Source organism: Copadichromis virginalis, linkage group LG17 (assembly GCF_057382275.1).
Source record: "Copadichromis virginalis isolate Kocher_CV1m ecotype Utaka linkage group LG17, C_Virginalis_male_GT1.1, whole genome shotgun sequence".
NCBI classification, from domain to species: domain Eukaryota; kingdom Metazoa; phylum Chordata; class Actinopteri; order Cichliformes; family Cichlidae; genus Copadichromis; species Copadichromis virginalis.
In genome coordinates this window covers 3,022,746-3,046,907 of record NC_140634.1, presented here as the reverse complement: position 1 = coordinate 3,046,907, position 24,162 = coordinate 3,022,746, and the positions used below count along the sequence as shown (strand labels likewise).

The window sequence follows — 24,162 nt, the reverse complement described above, 5'->3', positions numbered from 1 at the left end:
GTGAAGAAGTTTAAGACGCTGATTAAGAGAGAGTTGTGACGATAATGAATGAATGAGGTGATGAAGAGCAGCAACCAGATGATTAGAAGACTATAAGGAGGACTGGAACGATGTTTCCTCATCCTCTGCTTTCCCCCCCTAGGGGCAACCTCACCGCCGCCCCTCCCATGCACAGCGTTGCCTCGGTGATTGCCGGTTTACGTGATGACGTCGGATGTATATGAGCGCAGGCGGCGGGATCTCTCTCCCTTTTACCGCCATCGGAGCGGAGTCTCTTTCTTCCCCGAGACCGCTTCACTGCGTAGCGCCGCTAACCAAACCAGCCTCCGGCTAGACAGCGAAGGTAAGAGACGGGAGTTGGGAATGGCTTCGGCGCTAACGCCCCAAACTTGGTCGTCGTCCCCGAAGTTGAATTTCAGTCCCACTGTATGAGCGAACGGTGGCAAGAGGGTGACAGCGCTGCTTTTGCTAATGCTAGTCAAGTCAGACAGTGGCAGCAGCCATTGAGACTGGCTCCACCATGATGTGTGTTAACGTTACACGCGATTTGGGAAAAAAAAAACCCAATAAAACAGCGTTTATGTTCGTCCGCTTCCACCGGACTGTTTGACCAGTCATTGCATTCGCAGAGAGGACAAAACGCTGGCTAAGTCCGGCACTTGTCGGCGTTTTTCGACATTTGTTGACACGTGTCTCCTTTCTTGTAATTTTGGACTTGACCTTATTTTTATTTTTGTGGAGGATGGGTGGGTGGAGATGGAGGGGGACGGGGGACTGTTCAGGAGACTGAGCTTTACTGATAACGGCACGCGGCGTTTGGTTGAATTGGATAGTCGGTTCTATTACATAAGGGGAAGCTGGTTAAAACGTGGTGCTGGAGCGTTGACACCACTTCCTAACTGGCCCATATTTTCTAGTTACAGCACCGTGTCTGTCGAAGCTGTTCCTCCCACTTGCTCTCCCCGAGTAGTGCGCATCGAGCTAGCAGCACGCAAGCTAGCTTTAACTAGCAGCGCACACACAAGAGCTCTTTGATACTAGACTGAGGCAGGCCGGCTAAAGTTGGTCTGTACACTAGCCGGAGTCCGGCTTGTTTTATGTGGGTAAAATGAGTAAACGTTTCAACAGGTTGGCTGCCAAATGAAGCCGAAATGTGGTTTCAGCAGGCAGGCATCCACCCGGGGCTTTTTGTTAGTCATGAATGGGTCGACATGACTTCAGCATGCAACACGTGGTCGCTGGGCAGGGATAGAAGAAATGGCTATCTTGAGTAAGGGTCTGTCTTTGGGCCAGTTTGATGTTTTTAGGAGAATGTAATCAATTAGCTGCTCCGTGTTGCAATTAGTCTTCTCTAGGGAAGACGTAGGTGGGTTTAAGTTGTCTTTTTTTTCTTTTTTAATGGCAATTACACACCATACAAAGTGGGAGCAGCTTAAATCTTTTTTGTTCAAATGAATCGCCACATATAGCTCTGGAAGCGCTGATGTTGTTATCACTTTTCACAATGAAAAAACAAGTTGAGGTATTTTAGGGACTTAAACAATGAGGCATGCTGTTGATATTGACGCAGGTTGGCCTCGGCAATTTGATAGAAAATGCTCCAGGCTGGTATTATCCTGTGCGTAATATACCCAAGTCTTTGTTTCGTGCATTATAAGTCAACTACCCCAACTAAAAACACTGTCATCTCATTCTGCACAGTGGAAGTTTTTTTCTTTTCTTTTTTTGTCCTAAGAGCTTTCTCCAGTACTTATCAATAATTTGGAGAAATAGAGAGGTGGTAGGGATGGTGGGTGTCATCCTAGAGTAACAAAGCACATGTGCTTTTATTATTCCTAGACACTTTCAGAGTTATTCATTTGTCAGTGTAAACTTAAAAAGTGAAAGCCTAAAAACGTTTCTTGCTATTCCAAAAGTGGCAGACTGCAGGTTTCATTTGAGAAATGGGATGTAATTAAAGTCACAAACCAGCCAACAAGGCAGGCTTCTCCCTAAATCAGTTATCCTCTGCAAGAGGGGAGAAACACATTGATCTGTCATGTGACTTTTCCAAACTAAAAGTGTCACATCAGCTCTGCAGCTGAATAATCTTGGTGTATCGGCTGAATATAGCCCACCTGAGATAAACAGTTATGATATGCTGCTTTGTTGAAATAATTTCCTTGCTCTGTTGAAAGACCTACATAGATTTTTGGTTTCGATTCTAATTTGTCAAAAGTTAAGTGTAATAGATTATAAGCTCCTGGGCTTTAGTTCTTGAAGCCCTGCAGCTGCTAGTGTTACAGGCTAACAAGGGACAGATTTGCCCCTGGGATGACAGTTGAATGTAGTTAATGAGTTGGGACAGCAGCAAGAACATGGCAGTCAGGAAAAGGATTATGGACCTTTTACCATCATCTGCACTCTGCTGAAATGCCGTCGTGTCATTCATGTGTTGCTAGGTCAGTGATGATTCATATAAAATGTGTCTTGTAACATTGTCATGATAAAGTAGTGGTAGTCAAAGTCCATTAGACTTTTAAAAAATTGAATAATTGTTTTTTTTTTCTTAATGGGGAAAAAAATACTTTGGCTCATGTGTTCCTCCATGGCACTCAGCTGCCTCTTCAGTGAGTCTCGGGTCCATCCTTTATGGGTTTTAGCAGCAATTGCATGCAAGTCGCATCCTAGAGCTGGTGGAGAACTGGTTCCTGTAGTGCTAAACCAAACTGTACCAGGCTACAGGAGTAGAAAAGGGACTGCTGTCAAGCAGCTACACTCCCAGCTGGTGGAGTTGGAATATGTCTGTAGGGAGAGGCAACTGAATTGCATCAAGGACCCGCCACCCTAATCAGTCTCTCAGGGGAAGGTGGCCTTGGCTGAGTGGCAAGGGGGTGACTGACTAACAGCCAGGGTTGATCCCATGTAGACTGGGATGGGACTCTTAAAATAAGCATGTGATGGATTTAGACAAATCCTGAGTGTTTAATAAAAATTCTTTGGAAAAAGAAGTTAATTATTTATTTACTTAATTATTTGGGGATGGGCGTGTTATTAGAGATTAGTAAAGTTTATTTGAATATCGATCATAGCAGGTAATAGTAGCCACAGTGCTAAACAGACTGCTGTACTGATCGGCAAAGGACTAATGAGGGAAAGATGACATTCATATGCACTAAAGTCATTTTCAGTCTTTTGTTTTTAATCAGTGTGTGAATGCCTCATAAGGCTCTGCTTTGATCTTTCGTGAGATGCTGTCAGTGCTGTGTTGACTGCAGCCTAGGGTTCCTTTTATATGCATTTTTCATGCATTTCCTCTGGAGTGGAGGGTAGTGCTGTGTGTGCACTATTTTCAGGAGTAGCATTACTTATACAGCCAGTTTAGTTTCATTTGCATCAAAATGGTGAGGCTGCAGTTTTACATTTTTAAAATTATACAATAAAAACTATATCATTTTAGTTTTGTGGTAATAAGAAGGGAAAGGGACTTGATATGAAGTAACTCGAGTTTTTGTGGTTTATTATTAGCGTTCTCTAACATTGTGGGGCGCTTATTGCAGAAATTTTTCTATTTATTTTTTTTACTGTGGAGGTGCTCAGTAACATTCCAGTAGCTGTTTAACAACACAATGAAGGACTGTTAAATTTAAACCAGTATCTTTATATTAGCTTAGAAGTTGGTTGTAAATGGTGTTCAACAGAAATCTTAGTGTACTAATTAAAAACATGAATGCACATTAATATCCTCAATGCCCCCGCAGATACCTTTCCTTTCTGCAAGTTCTTAATATTAGTGGACATGCCAGGCTTTTTGTTTTTAAGTATATTACATAAAATTGTTCAGAGTGGTGGTATTCACCCTTTAACTGCTTACTAGAAAAAGATGTGTAAAGGTAGAGATGAGGCTCAACAGACGGATGAACTACTGATAAGAGCCGCATTTTGGTTGTGGTCATTACTCCTGAACTTTCCACTGTGAGAACAGAAGTTGCATAACATAAAGTGTGCTCTAGCTCAATCATGCGTAACCTCATGCATGTGTCTTCGGTGCCCTCTGGTACTTATACAAATTGCACTACACCTTTGTGCGTATGAAATTTCTATTGTCATTAAATGATTTACTCTGGCTCTTGCAGCCAGTTTTTAAACTGAAACTAGTCATTTTGAGCAGGTTGTGTTAATAAGTTGCCATCTCCTAACCTGGTTAGGATAGATGCAGCTTTGCCTTTAGGCTGAACAATTTTGCAAAAAGCCTGTGTAGTGCACCCCTCTGGTAACAATAACATGTAATCCAGGATTTCTAAGCTAACTGGTTCTGTTCTTTCTTTCTAGCATCACTTGAGACTCGGTTAATATGGCAGACATCGACAAGTAAGTACATTATGTGGTGTTGATAACTAAAATTAAACATTGGGCCTCTCTGTCAACTCGTTTTTTGTTTTTTTGTTTTTCTTTTCTAAGTTGAAGGTGACATTTTTTGTGCTTATAAGGTAAACCTTGAATATACCAAAAGCAGAACCATGGAGAGGTCCAGATTAGTTGCGGTAAAGCCTGACAAAGGGTTTGCTGCAGGTGGGACACCTGTCAAAGCATCCACACCCCAGCCTTTTATTCTAAAATTCCTGTGTCGTTGTTGCAAAAGAGGCAGTGATTTATAGTTGCACACTCATTATGATATGAAATGGGACTTTTTAACATGAAGCCTACAGTAGTTGGACTTGTTTTTGGAGCCAGCTTCATGTGGTCATTGGAGGAACTGCAGTTTCTGGTACTGAGTTTTCAGATTCAGAAAGTGCCCCTCAGGTTAAATCTAAGGGTGCAGTGCAGTAGGAGCTCCTCCACACACCTCTCCAACACCTAGGGTTACTTTTTTTCCCCCTTTAAATGAGTGTTTTACAGGCCACCTTTAAAACATGTATGGCTCTGTAACAATGGCCCAATCGGATGGAAGCTGTCTCTTTGACTCTTAAATTCTTCCACTCTTGGGCATTGATTTTTCACAATAGTCTGCAGCCTGATGGAAGGATGAGACGGGCTAGTGAAGCTGTGTTATGTTCGGTATTGTACTGTGATAGTGCTGCATCTTGAAGTTGGGCATCATGTTTCACTGCTTTGAGCAGCATCATGGGTAAAGGCAGACTCCAGTTTTGTTTACTAGTGAATTTTTCGAGCTGCACCGCATCACTGCTGGCCCTCACTCAGTATCAGGATGATCTTGGGCAAGGTGTGTCAGCATGGCAGTTGGCTCTTCATTGTTAGTCATGCTATTACTGCCACATGTGGCTGGCATAGTGGTCAGTGATCAGCCAAAAGATGGCAGGAGTGTTTGGCCAATCTTAAATGTTCCTTCATAAGTACTGCTTTGTTTTGGCTAACATTTCCACCCTCTGTCCTTCCCCTCTCTCCTTGAGCAGCAAAGATCAGGCTGAGATGGACCCAGCAGATATGGAGGATGTTGAGGAAGTGGAAGAGGAGGAGACGGGAGAAGATGAAAACAGCAAAGGTAAGGCAGTCTCAGTATACTTACAGTCTAGAGTTGAATTGCGCATATTCTGTGGTTTAGGTGAAATGTAGAAGTGGGGGAATGTGGGGTCACATGTGCCCCCCCTCAAAAAAAGCTATTTAGCCAGTGCCAAAGGAATATCAATAGCCAAGTGATAACATTGAGAAGATGGCAATTCAAACACTCAGTATCAGTGGGTGAACAAAGTGGCACATAAACTTGAATACAGCATAATAGACTTAACAGTTGAGAGCTGGGAGCACTGATCCGTTTTATTTTGGGATCTCGATGCTGTTTATGTATTCTTTGATCCTCAATGGTTCTGACGACTCCTCACATATTGGCCTACTCCCGGCTTATTGTGGCTAGATATAGATTGCTGCTTGGGCCTATCTTTTTATAGCTAGTTTGAGCAGTGTTTTAAAAGCCAGACTTGAAAGAAGACTGATTCTGGCTGCCTACGTCTGATCTGTCACAGCGGCCACACTTTAAGGAAGTCTGTACACAAGACCTAGAAGCTGGGGGAGGATTATAAATGCATGAGTAATACATGGTTGCAGCCTGCTGGCGTTAACATGCAGTGTAGACCCTCATTAAGAAATCTTTTGAGATTTCACACATGAGGGCTGTTGTGGAACACCTGTAACTTGGGAATCACAAGCTCTGAACATTTGAGATTTTTAACTGATGTTTGAGCTGAATGTAAATCTATTAATTACATGAAGCACCCCACGCCCTGCAGATACTCCTCTGCTTTATTGTAGGGTTTCAGTAATGCTGTAGCTTCAGTTGCACAGGTACTGTGGTGTAGTACAGTTTCTGTAGTGTGTGGATGCACTATAGAGCAGTTCCTGTGGTTGGTAGATTTGGTAATGATTAAAAACAAGTTTTTATTGCTGGTTGTGTAGTAGCGGCACCTTGGTTGAAATTCAATTACTACTACAGTTGTGCGATATGACCAAAATCTCATCTCCCGATATAAAACATCTGTCGTCCGATAACGATATAAATCACACAAATGTAACATTTTCTGTAAATTCTGTGAATCTCGGGCAGCTCGACTTGCGTGAAGTGTTTCCAGCTGCGCGTAGCTGGAGTCGAGTGTTTTAGCCGATGCATGAAACGATACATTTTTAGACATGAGTTGTAACGACGCCGTTTTCTTTGAGTATTTATTACACGGCGTACTGCGGGGAGAAGCCTGTTCTAACGTTTGAGTCTAAGGTTTATTTTTTAGCACCTGGCGGCTCTTTTTTACTTCTCATCCGTAAACATTCTGCATCTTTCACGTGATTCAGTTTATTTTGAAAAGTCTCAACAGGATCTTGAGCTTTATTGTGAAAGGTTTATGTGGAAAATAAACAAGCGGACACGCGATGGTGTTACCGTCGTTGTTGCATCGGCGATGCATAAAAACAGGCGCTTGTCCGTCTGTAGTGTGGTTATATTAAATATAAGAGAAAGAGAGAACTTTAAGAAATGAATATAGCCACTACAGGGACATCAGAACCATGAAAAAACATTACCGTAAACAGTTTATTTTGCAACACCACGAAACAAACGATAGCGTAAAATGAAACGATAGATGTTTTTATATCGTCATCCGATATATATCGTTATATCGAGCAGCCCTACCTACAGTCGTTCCAGTAAGCTGAGCCGATAGACTTTGACTTGAGGTTTTGTTTTTTGTTTTTTTTTGGTGTCAGTTTAACAACATGGGCAGTTATAGTTGCTCAACTTGCCCCTGCATTTACATAACTTGAGGAATGTGCTACAGCTGCTAGTTAACTTAATTCTGACAGTGCTGCAAATGGGTTTTAACATAATTCAAATCCCCCTCAGTGACCCGGTTTAAGTGTGTATAGCTTTAAAACCTCAAATGTAACAGTTGAAGACTACAGGGGGATCAGTTTGTAAAGGTGTAGTGATGCTTCTCTAAAACAATCTAATGTGGTGGTTTACACACAGCTCAGTGGTTCAGTTTCAGTCAGAGACACAAATCCACTTTCAGGTTTCTTCAGAAAGGTTATCCAGGGTTAAACTATACCAAATAAAAACATGTGGCGCTGCCTGCTGTGGTGACCCCTTGTCACAAGGGGAGCAACATTTGTTTTGTCACTTCATAACAGCCCCCTTCTTGTGTTTTTGGTCTACTACAGAATTCTACATTAAAGCATCTGCTTAAGGAGCTGATTTTGTCTAAATTCAGAGAAGCTTATTTATTTGACTCGGTGCAGCATCCCAGACAGCTCGCTGATTTTTGGCTTGTAACACAAGGAAAATGTCCAGGATGTGCCAGCAGAGAAAAGTGACTTCCAGTCTTTTTAATCTTCTCACCTGCCAGCAGCAATCTGACTGAGCTTTGATAGGTGTGAGCAATGTGTCGGACACTTGGGTTGTACCATCTGTCACCTGTCTGGCTGCACAAAGAGCACTCTTTGACTGCTGAGCATATATGTATATGCAACATTCATAATGCACATAACCAGACATCAACCTCTGTTTCCACACTTTAAAGCATACAACAAGCAAAGTACTTAAGAGCACTCCACCGAGCAGTGATGGAATGGTTACAAAAACAATCGTGAAATTGTTATTGTGCAGCTCCTGATTTGGGTTTCAATTATAAATCAGTATATTTGAGTGTAGTTTTAAGTGAATCCCGCTCAACATCAGTTCTGAGATGATGCTCAAGTTCTGCTCATAGATTTCTTTTCACTGTATGTTTCTCTTCAGCTCGTCAGCTGACTGTCCAGATGATGCAGAATCCACAGATCCTGGCTGCGCTGCAGGAGAGGCTGGATGGTTTGAATGGCTCACCATCAGGGTACATGGAGAGGTGAGGGATGGCTCATTTGTCTTGCCTGAGCAGCACACAGGCAGCTCTGAATTGAGAATAATGTACAGACTTTGTTTTTGTTTTTATATTAAGGTTTTTATGCAAGAGTGGTATTCACTAAATTTTGTTCAGTAGATCCTGCTTTTTTTTTTTTTTTTTTTTTTTTTTAAAGTCTGGCTGTTGGCAACTGTTGCTGTGGGCTTTCCATCAGTTACAGCAATCACTTCCTTGCAAATAGACAATCAAAAACATCCACCTACAATCTACATGCTTCAGCATACTGATGAGTATCTGAAATGGTGACGACACCTTGTTGAGTAGAAATGCAAATGACTTTGAAGTTGAGGTCAACACCAACGGTGCAGTCAAAACCAGCGAGTCATGAGTTGATGAGCATCTACCGGTGTGACACTACATGGCTCAAGAAATACAACCGGGTTTCAGTGTGAAGCAGGTGGGCTTCTTACATTGAAGTGGGAAGCCTCAGCCCCTGGCGAGGTCAGCTATTATCGTCTCGGATGCGATGAAGGAAGAACGCATGTTGAGTTTCAAACATCACTTTGTAAGGACAGCTGGTTTTAAATTGGGTATGCTGAGGCACATAAAGGTGAGATGTATGGTAATAGGAAAACCTATTTAATGTCTTACAGACCACTTCCAGACTGTAGGCAGTGAAACATTAAACAGAAGTTCAAACAAGACAAAATTGTCTGTTCGTTTTAAAATGCAAAATCCAAAGTCTAGCTCTGCTTTCTCAGTGTAAGTGGCTGTGAGCACCTGGTGTCCTTCATAAAACAGCATACCAGAGAGCCTTTAAAATAAATGCATACAATGATGTTGTGGAAAAAGGACAGTGGGGCACCGCATTTCAGGGCATAGTACTGGCATCAGTTGTAAATAATGAGGGCTGCTTTAGTGGGCGAATAGCTGCACAAAGACTTTATTTTGTGTAGTCACTTGAGTTAACATGGATCAATTTGTTGCCTGAGTCCAGGAAATGTAATCGCAGCTGACGTGAGTCATAGTTAAAACGAAAACAATCCAAGTGGAGGAGATACTTTTAACAAAAACCACACTGAAGGATGCTTGCTGAAACAGCGACAGTTCAGTCAGTGGTTGGGGCTTCTGAGATGCTAGGTTGTGGGCGTCGCTGTGCATCTTGGCTACAGGGCTGAGCCACCCACTGCTCCTCTCTTCAGCAAAACCATCAGCAAGCAGCTCTTTAATCAACATGTCAAGTGTTTGGCAGTCACCACCAAACTCACCGGTTGCATCCCAGCACTTGGGACTCAAACACGCATTCCCCTGCCAGACTAGTGCAGGCATCTCTAATTTACCACACTGCAGAGAAACTTGACTGGGTGCAGTCTCTCTGCACTTCTGAGTCTGGTTAACTGATCATTCAACAGATTCTAAAGATGTAATTAGGATGTTAAAGTTGCAGGGTGTCCAAATGGGACCGCAGAGATGTGCACCTTCAAAAGCAGAAACATGGGGTCTGATGTGAAAGAACAAGCAGAAAGAGCAGATTTGCATTACAGGAGAATTTATTCCACCATCAGATAAATGCACTATATTGAAAGCTAGCTGAATGGAATCGGTAGCATCCTACAAAATAAGTCTGCGATGAGTTGGAAATGAGAAGCATGGATGTGATGAAATGGTTTCATATTCATTTCAGTTTGCGTTTTAAAAATATAAACTGTCTGTCATTAAAAGCAAACATGGAAGTGACCTTGTAAGACATGAGGAGGAACCCCTCTCTCATCTACAGCAAGACCCAGGCCACAAGTTCCCCAAGTGTCCACCAAGTAAATCTGCAAAAGAAACCGACGCTGGTGTTAAATGAAGCAAATCTGAATAAAAGCAGTTCTCAGCATAGTTTTTTTTTACTGTTTTTAAAATGTTTTCTTGAAAGGCCATCCTGACTCACTATGGATCCTCTGGGGAGAGTATGTCTGCACTTTGTTGCCATTCTCTAAAGCTCTCTGCAGATTAACTTCTGAAGAGGGGGCCGCTCTTTGCCTCAATCACTTTTTCCCCCCTGTGACTTAAATTTTTTTTGTAAGGGCTAGAAAACGAATGACAATCAAGTATATATATATTTATACTTACATTTTTTATTTGGAGTTTAAATATTACTTTTCAATAACCAGGATTGTCCTCATGTCTTCTGTTCATGTGTCCTCCCTCAGTTTACCAAAGGTCGTAAAGAGACGTGTCAATGCTCTCAAGAACCTGCAGGTCAAATGTGCCCACATTGAAGCGAAGTTCTACGAGGAAGTACATGAGCTGGAAAGAAAGTATGCTGCCCTCTACCAGCCCCTCTTCGACAAAGTATGTTTTTGGTCTTGTGTATACTTTGTAAAGAAGTCATGGTTTGTCACCACAAAGTAAAACTTACTGCGTATTATGTGTTCCAGTGTGATGCAGCCACTCTTTAGTCACTCACAGTAAGAAGCCTAATTTTGTATGGCTCTTTCCTTTACAGAGACTTAGGACATAAATGACAATTTAAAAACTCTTTTTAGAATGTATTTATTTATTTTTGTTTTTTTGAAGAACGGTTGAATCACAAATTCTGCTCTTCAGAAGAAACTCTCATAAGCCTACAGGTTGCATATACATTTACCTAAACATTGATTAAATACAAGAATCTGCTGAGCGCTTCCTGAGGGCCAAAGCGCTCGATTTGAACAAGACTTGCAGCTCTCACGTTGTAACTGGACATGAGTAGGTTTAGACCTGCATTGATACTGATGTGTTTGACGCTTTCTCCTTGAGCATCATTTGTCTCGAGTGCACACTTTCTTGAATCTGTGAAGCTACATCAGGATTTAGAAGCAGCTCAGGGAACTTGGAGCTTGCATAGAAAACGTATGGCTCTGGTCTGCTGTTTGAGCACACTCCATGTGTGTCAGTGTATCTATAGTAACCATAGCTCTTTCATCATTCTTCCATCTGTGGTGGAGCCAAGAAAGCAGCTTTTCTCAGATATGCTGCAAACCTTTGATAATCTGGGACCAGAATTTTTCTGGGAAATGAAATGAGTTGTTTTCTCAACTATAAAAATAGTTCCTCTTAAATGTTAACTGATAGTCAAGTAAATGCTTTAAGCTGACTTGTGTTGAAAGGTTTGCTTTGTGTTGCATCAGAAGGTGATGAAAGAAGAGGTTGTAAAAAGCCCCTTTATGGATTTGGATCACACTGTTGTACTGCGTGTAACATAAGTGCACGATCTAGGGCTGCTCGATTATGGCAAAAATGATAATCACGATTATTTTCACTGAAATTGAGATCACGATTATTTGACGATATTTATTTAACCCTTTAAGACCTACTATAGAACCAAGTCCACCAGAGCTTATATTATTTTTATTTATTTTTTTTACATGCTGTAGTGCCATTTGTGGGAGCATTTCAAGTTGCTATACATCAATACAACTGTTATAGCCCATATTTTAATAATATGTATTCATTAAGTCCATAGTAATTACATAAATTGCAAAAAAGTGCAATAAACTACAAAAAAATTGAAAATCGCTTTTGTTTTGTTTACATATATTTCTACTTGGAGAAATTTAAGAGGTTTATCCCTCAAAACTTTAAATACAATAAAGTTGCAAAAAATAGTTTCCCACCACGGGAAATTTACTTTGAGTGTCTTCATAGTTTTATTTTGGAGATACAGCAATTTTTATATACTGCAGGAAAAACAAAAAACAATCCTATGATGCAAATTTGCAAAGAAAACAGCAGGTGCATCATTTCACTGTGGGAAGTGTTACGAACAGCTGATAGGAACGGCAAAGCGTGTTTCTGGAATATTATGTTTTTGTTCCTGCAAGAGCTTTTTATGCAATTTTTGCAAAGCTATATGTGGAACGAAACTGTGACCGAGGACAAGCTGATGGCATCAGATGCAAGTACAACTCCTCCGGTTTCATATGCAAAACAAATTATTGCGCTAGCTTACACGGTTCAGATTCTACAGGGATTTAAAAATAGTTACGCAAAACGGAGCGTGCTGCTCTGACCAGCTTTAAAGGGTTAACAATGACTTTAAAAAAATATATAAAATAGTGTGCAACACCACTGAAGATTTTTTTTTTTTTTTTTTTTTTAACTCTTTTCAACCAACGGCAGTCACTCTCCAAATAACTTCTGCTTAGCTTTCCGAGCTTCCCTCGGGTCCTCTTAATCAGCGGTCTCCAACCTTTTTTGCGCCACGGACGGTTTATGCCCGACAATATTTTCACGGACCGGCCTTTAAGGTGTCGCGGATAAATGAGGGAGGGGCTAATAATCGGCTCAGTCATTTTTAATGATCGTTAAAAGCCCAGATCGTAATCGTGATTAAAATTCGATTAATTGGGCAGCCCTAGCACGATCCTTCACCTTTGCAGTGAGGACTGCTTTCAAGCTGCTGTTCTGGGTGTTTCTGATGTCACTAATGCAGTGTTAAAGGCACCTTTTCCTGTAAAGTAACACTGTTTGAAATGACTACTTTGCCATTTGAATCCAGAGATCGCTTGTTCTCATACAACTCACAGAATGCAGGATTTGTTTATTTTGTAAGAACTGATTTGCTGTGGTATAACTTGCAGTATAAAATAAATGCATGTGTAAATATGTAATTCAGATGGTTCTCTCGTTTCCTCACAGAGAAGTGACATAGTGAAAGCAGCTTATGAGCCCACAGATGAGGAATGTGAATGGAAAGCGGATGAAGAGGAAGAGCTGACGGTACGTAAGCAGGGACAAATGACAAATACACCTGCATGCTTACTGTACAAATACTTGGCTTTCTGCATTTTTCTGCTTTCACATTTCATACGTGGACCAAATTGTCTTCCCAAAGTGACAGCACAGCATCCAACCATCACTGATTTCAGACAACTGCTTTTCAGAGTGGATTAAATCTGTACTATGGTGCTGCATGTGAAGCTAGGTTTTTTTTTTTTTTTGTTTTTTTTTTTTTTTTAACATCCCCTTTTGGTCATTACTGTTCAGTGCTGTGTGGTTGTATATGTGGACGGGGCATAAAATGTTTTGGTTTGTTTATTCACCAAACACACATACAAATACTTAAAAGAAAACCTCTTTTAACCAGGATGAGATGAAGGAGAAGGCCAAGTTGGAGGAAGAGAAGAAGGATGAGGAAAAAGAAGACCCCAAAGGCATTCCTGAATTCTGGTTAACGGTTTTCAAAAATGTGGATCTGCTCAGTGACATGCTGCAGGTATGTTTACGCACACAGAAAATGGGTCACAGACAGCGACTACTTCTCTAATTCAATAATCAGGGTTTGCTTCCACCTCCTGGCCAATAGCTGTATAGGCTGGCTCGTGTGGTTTTCTGTGTTTGCTTCTAAACCACTTCTTCCCTCCCCTCAGGAACATGATGAACCCATCCTTAAGCATTTACAAGACATTAAAGTAAAATTCTCAGATCCAGGACAGCCAATGGTAAGTGTGCTTCTCATACTTTAAATGGCTAAAACCAGTCTGACTGTTTGCTCATCAGCCTCTTGTGTTCACCAGAGCTTCACATTAGAGTTCCAGTTTGAGCCAAACGACTTCTTCACAAACACAGTGTTGACAAAAACCTACAAGATGAGGTCAGAGCCCGATGAGAACGACCCCTTCTCCTTCGATGGGCCAGAGATCATGAGCTGCACAGGGTGAGTGTCGGCGATTCTTTTTTTTCTTTTCAGGTTTTTGTTTTCTAAGCAACTTTTGATGCACATAATGAAATGCTGCCAAAGAGCTTATCATTTCTTCAGTTTTGCACCTCAGCTGTCACAGGCTGATGGAGTGGTGCTGTTGAGTGGGCAACGTGGCAGCTTGTGAACTGACATAGGACTTTGAAAGTCATACCATAGGTGCACCGACCAAATATCTGAGATGAGTCTGAACTCTGTGACCTCGAGGTCACAATTTATAAATCAAATGTATACCAAACTCGTATTAACTTGGAGGTTGTGGGTGAGCACTGGTGGCCACCAGTATTGCTCTCCAACCAGAGAGGCAGAGGATAATTGAAAGTCCTTACTGGATAATTCGTACATCCCAGATGTTTTTTAGATTTGACACTTCAAATGCTGCCTCCTGACCTTGTTTCCATTGCTCCTTGTTTTTGACAACAGCTGCACGATTGAATGGACAAAGGGCAAGAACGTCACATTGAAAACAATCAAAAAGAAACAAAAGCACAAGGGCCGTGGCACGGTCAGGACGGTCACCAAAACGGTCCCCAACGACTCCTTTTTCAACTTCTTCACCCCACCAGAGGGTAAGAGTGACATGGCAGAGAAGTTGACCGTTGCTATACAGAGTTTGCTCCAGTCTGAGTTTGTTTGCATTGTTTCATTTTGATCTGTGCTTTCTTTGCAGTCCCAGAAAATGGCGAGTTGGTAAGTTGGTGCTTTTACACACCATTTCACCTGGGATGTCTTTTGATATTAACTTGAACTTCTTTATATGAGACGCACACTTCCATTAACCTCAAACATCATGTAGTGACTTAAAAACATGATTTGGTGACCCAGATAAGTAACTACAGTCAAGGTTGCCAGAGGGGCTGGTCTGTGAATCTTAATATTGAGTAATACTAGAAGCAAAGCCACTACAGTTTGGCAACAAACTGTTTTCTCAACTTTTGATTTTGACAAAATTCAAATTTTATCACACACTAACTCCAGCTGCATCTTGGCACATCTTAAAGGCAAACCTTAGTGCCTGACAGGCCAGAGGATTTGTAATCAGTTTTGTACCCATTCTTCCCTCCAAGGAGGAAACGCACTTCAGATGCCATTTGTATAGAAATGCTGAATCAGGGGCAGCTCTGGTTGCTTTCTCACTTTGTTCAGGAAATGCATGAATAAACTGTCTGATTTCAGGATGAGGATTCGGAAGCCATTCTGGCTGCTGACTTTGAAATTGGCCACTTCATCCGCGAACGTATCGTACCCCGAGCGGTGCTGTATTTCACAGGAGAGGCCATAGAGGATGATGACGATGATGTGAGTGTGGGCATTTGATATCTTGGGTGGGGTTACAAAGTGATTGAGTTGTAAGAATTAATTCAACTTAGATAAGCATTTTAATTTGGCATGATCCTGGCTCTTAACAAATGTTTTTCTTTTACAGTATGATGAAGAGGGAGAGGAGGCAGATGATGAGGTAAAACCACCAAAAAACTACCACAAGCCACTAAAGCTTACATTTTGGAAGTTGTAGACTGAAGTTGCCCTGTGCTGTGTGTTCAGGAAGGTGAAGAGGAGGCTGACGAGGAGAACGACCCCGACTATGATCCCAAGGTGAGAGAACATGTCTGTAAAGATCTCTGGTGCTGTGAGAAAAGACCTTACTCAGCAGTTCTCAACTTTGATGGCTCAGGATTTTCTTACTTAAGGCGATGGATAGCTTCACGAGTCACTGCGTTCAGAATCTTTCTGCATAATTTTCTGTCACCTGAGGATCCTGAGCTGCAGGTGGAGAACAGCTGATTTCAACATACAGAATACATACTGTCAACAAATGCATCTCATTTTACACCAGCTTTAATTTGCTTCAGCTTCTGTTCTGTTGTGACCTTGGTTTGGTTCTCTGGTTAAGACAGAAAATGCATCCAGTTGATATTTTGTCTTTTCAGCGCTCCATTTTCCGCTTGACTTTTACAAGTTGTTGAAATTTGAATGCTGCATGTTGTTGTTGTTAAAGCTAAAGTAACACAGATACAGTATGCCAGAAACAAAAGGACACAAGGAAAAAAAAAGTCCTTCAAGTTTGTACAGAATTTTAGCCAATAGGCTTTCTGCCACATTTGGACACGATTTTACCTCATTTTATGGTAACTGCCCAGAAACGTATCAAAATCTATCTGCCAGTAAGCAATTTATCTTCATTCATTTATCTTTACTTCATCACCTAATGAACAAATTCATCTGGAAACCACGTCAATCTTAGTCTAAACCAGGGGTCGGCAACCCTAGGCACGGCACGCGAAGGGTTTACTGATGGCACGACCATAGCTGGACTGGCCAGATTTTTGGTGGAGGCCAGCAGGTGGATGAGGGAAGGAGAGGCAGGAGGAGGAGAGACCCGAGGCGGCCGCCGGATATAAACCAAGTTTAGGTGCAGTTTATTTTTGTTGTGCTGACTTTTTACAGTCAGTTACAATAACTCGTACTCGTACTCCATCATGCTAGCTAGCATGATGGAGTTTCTATACAGCTGGGTGGGTGCTGTGATGTTACTGATAGTGAACTTTATTTTATTCATAAGGTTAGTTAGTAGAGTTGCCAACCGTCCCGTAAAAAGACAGAATCGTCCTGCATTCAGAGAAATTATTACGCGTTTCGTGTTGAGCTGAGAAGAGACGCAGTTTGTCCCGGACTTCAGCTACAATGAAAAAGACACAAAGCTGGATTTATTCTGTCGTTACGCTTCAGCTGCTTCTTCTCTCATTCTCTCTCATGAATGAGTTGAAGTTATGAGCTGTTTCTGAGAGATAAATAACACCAGGATCCTTTTCTAAGTAGCTGACAGCTGGTAACTGTGCAGGGGCGGATCTAGGAAAGTTTTGCCAGGGGGCAGGTAGGGCATTAACAGGGAAAGGGGGGCACAAAGAAATACTTTCTTATTCTCATTTAAAATGTCTCGCTGTTATTAAATAATTATCTGAAGCTTACAACCAAAGTGTTTATCTGATGTAAAATGTATAGAAATCATACATATACCAACAAGACTGTACATCACTGTCACAGCAGCATTTGTTTTCATTCAAAGGCTTTATGGCTTTAATACCTGGTGGGCCGGTCTTTAGTCAACCCTGGGCTGTGTTTTTGTCCCAGTCCAGCCCTGAGCACGACACGCAGTGAATTAATCTGAGAAGGTGCATCAAAAAATAAATGGCTGGGCCAGCGGGGCACATCGCAAATTAGCTCGCATAGACACATTAGTTGTGTCGCTTCTTAATGACGGTATCTTAGCTAACAACCCCAACTACCAGATTCAACTTGTATTTGGCTAAAAATAACTTAGAGGGACGTTGTTAGCTTTCCACATTCCGACACTTCAAAAGCTTCAGGAGCTGTCCGCTCAGCACAGCATCAGCACCACGGAGATACACGGATACATCCGTAGACTCGAGACACAATGCATTTTTGGGACTTTCAGGCGTTTGGACCAATGTTTTCTTTTCTGAACAAACCAGAAATCTTTAATGAGCAGCTGGATTTGTCTCGCATTAACTGGCTGAGGTAATGCCAGTTAATGCAACATCGAAGCAGCTGGAATCCACAGCTGTGCGTGTTCATGGAGCTGCATGTTCACCTGCTGGACATCACTACCTGACAAGCTTAACTGTCTTCAGAACATTGCAGAGGCCTTATTGACAGTATTTGGCTCTACATATCTGTGTGAGCAGATTTTCTCTCACATGAGTGTCCTCAGGTAGCTGTCCGCTGGACACCCGGAGACCTGTGTGTCTGAGTGGGAGACCAGAGATCACATTAACATGTCTCTGTATTAACAAACATGCCAAATTGGCCCAGTTTATTTTTCTTGTTGTTGTGAGGAGACCATAAATAGCGTTTGTATTTTCTGTTGTACAGTTCATTTGCTGTTATGGATAAAAAGTGTCTTTTTTTGTTTTTATTGTGTAACTTCATAGAGTGTTATTAAATTTATTCTTAATGCAATCATATGGCACACTGACTTCTGAGGAATTTTTAAATGGCACTCGCCATCAGAAAGGTTGCCGACCCCTGGTCTAAACCTTAGACTGGATATAAAACATTAATTTAAGTCACAAATGACTGCAATATTAAAGTCATCAATCAAGTTAAAGTAGGTGCTTTTCTCCCCCCTCACCCAGAGCTGCCGAGGCTGCCTACGTCCCAGGATTCCAAATTTACTGTAACCTGAACACACCAGCTGTGTTTATTGTGACAGTCCAATTACTACTATGTATCTTTACTACATTATGGTTACTCAGCAGGTTACTCAATGAGCCAGACCACTTTGTAAAGTATTGTGACTGAGAGCCAGGGGTCCTTCATCACCTGTCAGCAAACATTCACTGCATTAGAAATAAACTTGAAAATGCATGGAATGTAAAGACAACATTATACAGTATTTATCAGTTTAACATTGCTTGAACCACCCGTCATGGTCAGCAGCTTTTAATGGGCCAGAAATTCTGTGCCCATCTTTAACCATTTGAATAGAAGTGGGCATGCACACACCAAATGAAGTGCAAATCTGATGAGATTTGGCCTAGTCCCCCCGAGACACAAAATAACAGGTTGTCTCCTGCGGGGCTCTTTGTTCACTGAGATTCTCTGCATCCTTCTTGATGAAGGTAATGCAGCTGGAAAAAACTGAGTAAACAAAAGCACTGGAAACGGCAGCAAGATGCATGAACGTCTGTGATCAATGGACTCAAAGTGTCCTTTTGTAGGTAGTCATATTTGTACGGTTGGGTTTTTGAGGGGTTACCTGCATGACCTTGCGTGTTGACTCATTTGGCCTGAGACTAGTAACTTTGAATTACACCAAACTGAAGAAGCTGAGTTTGACACCACAGCATGTAAACAAGCATGAGCTCTGCTGCTGCTTTGCTCAACTAAAACATCTGACATTCTGTATTCTGCGAGTTTGGCTTTTTCTTTTTTTCCTCCTATTCATTGATGTGTCTTCATCACCTGTCACTTTGGCATATTTTGTCAGCTACTCTTTAAATTTTTCCTCACTAGGTTTAAGTGGTGACTGTAGAAAAATAACCCTATCCTGGTAGGTACAGCTCATTAATTGTCAGCTTTTCCACCATCACACCCCCACCACCCTCCACCCCCACACCTTTTGATTTTGGGTTATGGCTTTTCCATCTTTGTCTCTCTCCACCCTTCCTCGGCTGCTGTGTTAACACTATCCTAACTCACTGGTTTGGCTTTTTTATTTTTTCTTTCATGAAGTTTAACCCATATTAGAGCTCTGCATTTGCACCTGTATCATTTCTGTATGTTGAAGCGAGCCCAACCTTCTTTGTTTTGTCCCCACCATGTTGAACTCTTCCCATGCACAAACACAGGCTAGTTCATCAGGGTGATGATTTGTTTGGCAAAAATGTCCTTTTTGTTTATGTGCGAGTTCCCATTTAAATGTCATTGGTCTGTTCGTCCATGAACGTCCTTTGTTTTCCTTCATGACCTCTGTTCATCTACATGCCCCCAATACAGGGCTGCTGTGATGTCTTAATGTCTGGTTAAATGGCTCTCAAATGTCCCCAAAAGTGCTTTTAATTCTAAAGGGCCTGTTACGATCCATTAGAAACTGGAGTTCTGGTAGTATATGGAGAAAGAAGCTCAGATGCTGCAGCAGTGGTGTTGGTTACAGACAGGGCATTCGTTTTTTGAATGTGTACTTTGAGTCGCTCATTAAAAGCCACATGTGTTGAACGGTGGCAGCAACGACCTCACTCTGTAGTAATGTGTGGCATCAGGCCATGAAGAGCAGCCTTGAACAGCTGCAGCGTGCCATCATCACCTCTGCAAGTGTGTAATGTCCAAGGATGTCCCACCCTGAGTGTGCCGGGGGCTTAATGATCCTCTGTGTGGTTTTAAACCTTAAGTTGCCCCAGTGTTTCATTTATTTGGCAGCTAATTGATTTGATCTGAAGTCCTTGAGTTTATGTTTAAAGTGTCGACATTTGTTATTTTGAAAGGGCTAATGGAAAATGGGCTCCTATGGCAGATGTTTGGGTCTCTCCCAAGTTTGTACTGTGGATACGGAGTCCCATTATTCAACTTTGCTGGTTTAAAAAAAATATACCCCAGCCATTGTTAATTTAATTAACCAGCGGAGATTCTGAAGCTAAATTTTCAGTCACTGAATCTCTGGCAGTTAGCTGGTTGGATGTTGGTATATCAGCCTCTAATCAACAAGTTACACAGAAATGTCTGATTTCTTTTTTTTGTTTTAGTGAACAATCATTATTATTTTGTCCTCCACAGGACTCATTATGAGATTATCTCATACAGTGATGGAGGCCTCGAAACTCCAGTATTTGTCTGCATTTGTTGAAGATTACTGAGCGAGTTTCTTTCCTCACCATAAGTCAAACTGAGGACAGCAGATTGTCCTGTTGACACACCCCATCAAGAAGATCCACCAGCTCGTCTTAAAATGAGATCTATCATGTCGTTAATGTTTCAGAGAGATCTGAAAGTTGTCATTTCCTAAGGCACCAAGATACATTTCGGCGTTCTCAAACGGCAACATTTAAGTCTCAGAAAAATGAGCAAACTGTTTATCTCATGAGGAATTACCTTTACCTGTCATTCCTGGTTGCTCAGAATGCATCAAGTAGACGAGTAGAAATGTGTTTACTGGATGAATGTGCTGATAAATGGAACAGAATAATCCTTTAATCCTTTGGCACAGCTGACAATAAGAGAATCAAAGTGTATTCTATGATGTTGGAAACCCTTCACACTGATTTCTGAAGTGCTTAGTAACATGCGAGTGCTGAAAGATGTCTGAGGGTGCTTTAAGAGTTGCATAAGATTGACATGCTCCTGGTAGATGCCAACTAATGTGCGTTAAAGCAGGAACCGTAATATTGCTGAAACTAGCATGTTAGGCTGGCATGTTGGGGATGCTGGCAGCTGATGGTTTTTGTGCAGTAGAGGCTGGTGGGTGGGGAAGTGGTCCTTACTCAGACATGAGCGCACAGCCCCCTGAAGTTTCCCAGTCACGACTGCAGTAAAGTAAAAATGACAGGAACCTCCTAGCTGTGTAAAAGAAACTTGCAATACCTACAGCTCGCTCAGGGCACTATAAAACTCCAAGCCATCCACATCGGGCTTTATTTTATCCATTTAAGCACTTTATCTCCCTCACACCTGTGGTCAGCTTAGCTTTCATCATGAGTGCTCTTACACTTACACTCCAGAAGAAAAACTTGAAATGGCCATCTAAGGTTTGTCACTATTTTGCCTCATGCTGATACAAAGACATATGGGGAAAGATTTATATGAAGCACTTAAAGGTCACAAGTTGCATATGATAATTAGAAAAAAAATGTTAGCTTAGCAGAGCCAGCCTACTGCTAAGCTAACCTGCTGCTGGAGCTTCCCACGGGAGTGCACTCGATCCTCTGAAAGTCATGTCACTTTCAAATGGTCTCACCAGCACCCTAAAGAATCCCTGGCCTGATGTTTATTTGCATCAATACTGTTTAACAAAAAGTATTTTCATACTGCTGTCTGTCTAATGTGAATGTGTCAGTCATCACATCCTTGTCATTTCTGTTGCATTTAAAAATAGCTGAGGTGAGAAGTTTGAGTTTGTAGCTGCTTGAGTGGTGGAGTGGCGTGACTGCGTACGTGCCGTTTGAATGAGTCTGTATGGAGCGACCTTCATCTTAACACCCACCATCCTGTTTCTTACAGAAGGATGCAGCCCCCCCAGCTGAGTGCAAGCAGCAGTGAAGCCTGACCCGGCTGCCTCGAGGATCAACTGCACTGTAACAGCTTCTCAAAAGAAGAAATATATAAATAAAAAAAATAAAAAAATAGTTACTTACCGCCTTATAATGTTTTGTATTTTTCTTGGTAGAGAACTTGGAGAAAAAAAGGTTTCAAGATTTTTGTTACAAAAACTCATGGTAATATACTGGGAGCAGTGTGGCTCGATATACATAGTATTTTACTAGACCTGTTTTCCCCTCTCTTCCTTCTCTGTACAATAGTTAGACTGCAGGAAGATAACCTCCCTCAAAAAGCATGAACTTGTTTCTTCACTGCTAAACTAGTTTGGGTTCTTGTGAAGTCTTTTGTTGTATTTGCTCTTAGACAACAGCTGTGGTTTAGACTGGCATTGCGGCGACACCAATCTATATATCCTCTCCTCCAAGCTAAATTCCAGGTTGTCCCAGTGATTTATTTTAGCTTTTGTTTTCTAAACTCTTAGCGGGGACTTGAGCACTTAAAAGAGAACTCACAAAGCACTGTAGCATTTCCAGACAGGATGGATGTGTTAGCTGCACCTGAGTGTCCAGTCCAGTTTATTCTGTGGGATCCACAGTTGCCACCCCCTCACCTGACTTTTCTTTTTCCCACTCCTCCACAATTTCTTTGGGAATTCCTGTGCCACCTGTGCTCCACTGCTTTCCGCTTAAACATTCCGGTAAACGGACTGGCTGGCCCCATTAGTGAACCTCTTAAAGAGTCTGCCATTCTTCCTCCGGACGGACTGTTAAAATGATATCAAAACTGACGTTTGCAGTGACTTCTTCGCTCCTGTGGCTCTCTACAGCCGACTCTCGAACATTCCTTATCTTAAGAAAACTCTGGAAGGTGGGGTGAGACAGTTTGTCAGGATGGCGTAGTAACCTCACGCTTCAGGCTCCTCGAAGGCTCGCAGTAGTGTGGCTGTCGTCTTTTTCTATAGCACTTTGTTACTTGTGTGGTGTACCAGTGGTGTCCTGTCCAATTATTCAATGTGAGCAGCCCTTTGACTCCTCCCACCCCATACCTGGGGGGATGTGAGAGGGGGTGCTGTAGCCCCGCTCTGCAGAGTTCAAGTTGTGCTATTTGGTTTAAAGTGCATTACCGTTGTTGTCGAGGGAGGCACACTAGTCCCATTCAGGGAAGCTTTATAGGAACAGTGTTGGGCAGATGTAGCACGGTGGATGACAAGGGGAGGGGTGGAGTGTCAAGATTGGGCTCACCTCACTTTTTCCCTCTTCGGTTTGTTCACCCCCATCATGTAACCAATTCATGTCGCATGTGAACCTGAGCCCAGTAGCTGAGGTCACGGTTCATTTTTATCACTGTGAAAGAAATGGGGGAGTGTGATAAGGCCATTGTGTTGGCTCATGACCCACCACCCTGCCCACCCAAACCTGCTTCCTTTGTTACCCAGAATGCCTTGGAAAAGGTTGTCGGAGCAATACTTAAAGCCAGGAGAGGAACTGAAATGTAACAGCAGCCTTGCTCCCCCCAGTCCTTTAGCGTTCCCCCCCTTTCTCTCCCCTCGGTTGTGAGAACAGCCATCTGTTGGTTGTCATTGGGGCATCATCATGTCCACTGTGGAGATCCAGGGTACTTGGCATTTTGCAGGGAGTGTCCAGATCATGTTCATTGGAAATGGACTGACTGGATTTCTGTGGGGGCGTCCTTCTGAGCAGCTGTTGTCAAGGCAAAATGCTATGCTACAAAATACTAATGTACTCAATAACTGTACGTGTATGTTCATGAATAAATTGGTTAAACATGTATGTGATGGCTGACTTTTTCTCTCTCTCCTCCCCATCAAGTTTTTTTTTTGTAGAATATTTCAATCTGTCACATCAACACAATGCTTTGCTTGTTATCACCCGGAAACTACAGCATGGTTATTAGGTTGCCATCAAAGTATATTTGCATGCCCTGACACTTATTTTTAAACTTGTTAGTCGTGCATCATAAAATATCACAAATGGTCCTGACAAAGTGTTGTGTTTAAAATAAGCGTTCCAATTTAAACTGTCTTATGCACGTGAGTCATCATCATCATCATCATCAACTTTATTTATAAAGCACTTTAAAACAACCACAGCTGACACAAAGTGCTGTACATTGGAACTGTAAAATAAAATTACATGAGATATAAATAAAAAACAAATAAAAGAAGAGTGAAATCATTAATTAAATAACTACTGCATTAAAAAAGAAACTAAGTCTCACTGAGGTTAAAAGCCAAGGAATAAAAGTGGGTTTTAAGACGTGATTTAAAAGTGGACAGTGAAGGGGCCTCTCTAACATGCATGGGCAAATTATTCCATAATT

The 24,162-nt window shown here is 41.8% G+C and overlaps 1 protein-coding gene across 2 annotated transcripts; it reads left to right on the top strand.

Moving 5' to 3' along the window:
* Nucleotides 1-213: 213 nt before the first annotated feature.
* nap1l1 (nucleosome assembly protein 1-like 1) lies at nt 214-23,612 on the top strand. 2 transcript variants are annotated; one of them, XM_085437712.1, is made up of 16 exons: nt 214-343; nt 4,312-4,350; nt 5,394-5,482; nt 8,222-8,324; nt 10,520-10,661; nt 12,990-13,070; nt 13,438-13,566; nt 13,721-13,792; nt 13,868-14,007; nt 14,473-14,618; nt 14,720-14,739; nt 15,226-15,348; nt 15,476-15,508; nt 15,595-15,645; nt 19,087-19,123; nt 21,784-23,612. In XM_085437712.1, exons 2-15 carry the CDS (start codon nt 4,334-4,336, stop codon nt 19,090-19,092), a joined length of 1,152 nt encoding a protein of 383 aa, XP_085293838.1. In that variant the 5' UTR covers nt 214-343; nt 4,312-4,333; the 3' UTR covers nt 19,093-19,123; nt 21,784-23,612. The 2 variants fall into 2 exon arrangements, with proteins under 2 accessions (XP_085293838.1, XP_085293837.1); XM_085437711.1 differs by lacking the exon at nt 19,087-19,123 and having other exon boundaries at nt 215-343.
* Nucleotides 23,613-24,162: the final 550 nt, after the last annotated feature.

What these genes read in the sequence shown, in the direction of transcription:
- nap1l1 (XM_085437711.1), top strand. An exon ending in CCATCAGGGTACATGGAGAG is followed by an intron (nt 8,325 to 10,519) that starts GTGAGGGATGGC and finishes GTCCTCCCTCAG; the next exon opens with TTTACCAAAGGTCGTAAAGA. An exon ending in GAGAGGAGGCAGATGATGAG is followed by an intron (nt 15,509 to 15,594) that starts GTAAAACCACCA and finishes CTGTGTGTTCAG; the next exon opens with GAAGGTGAAGAGGAGGCTGA.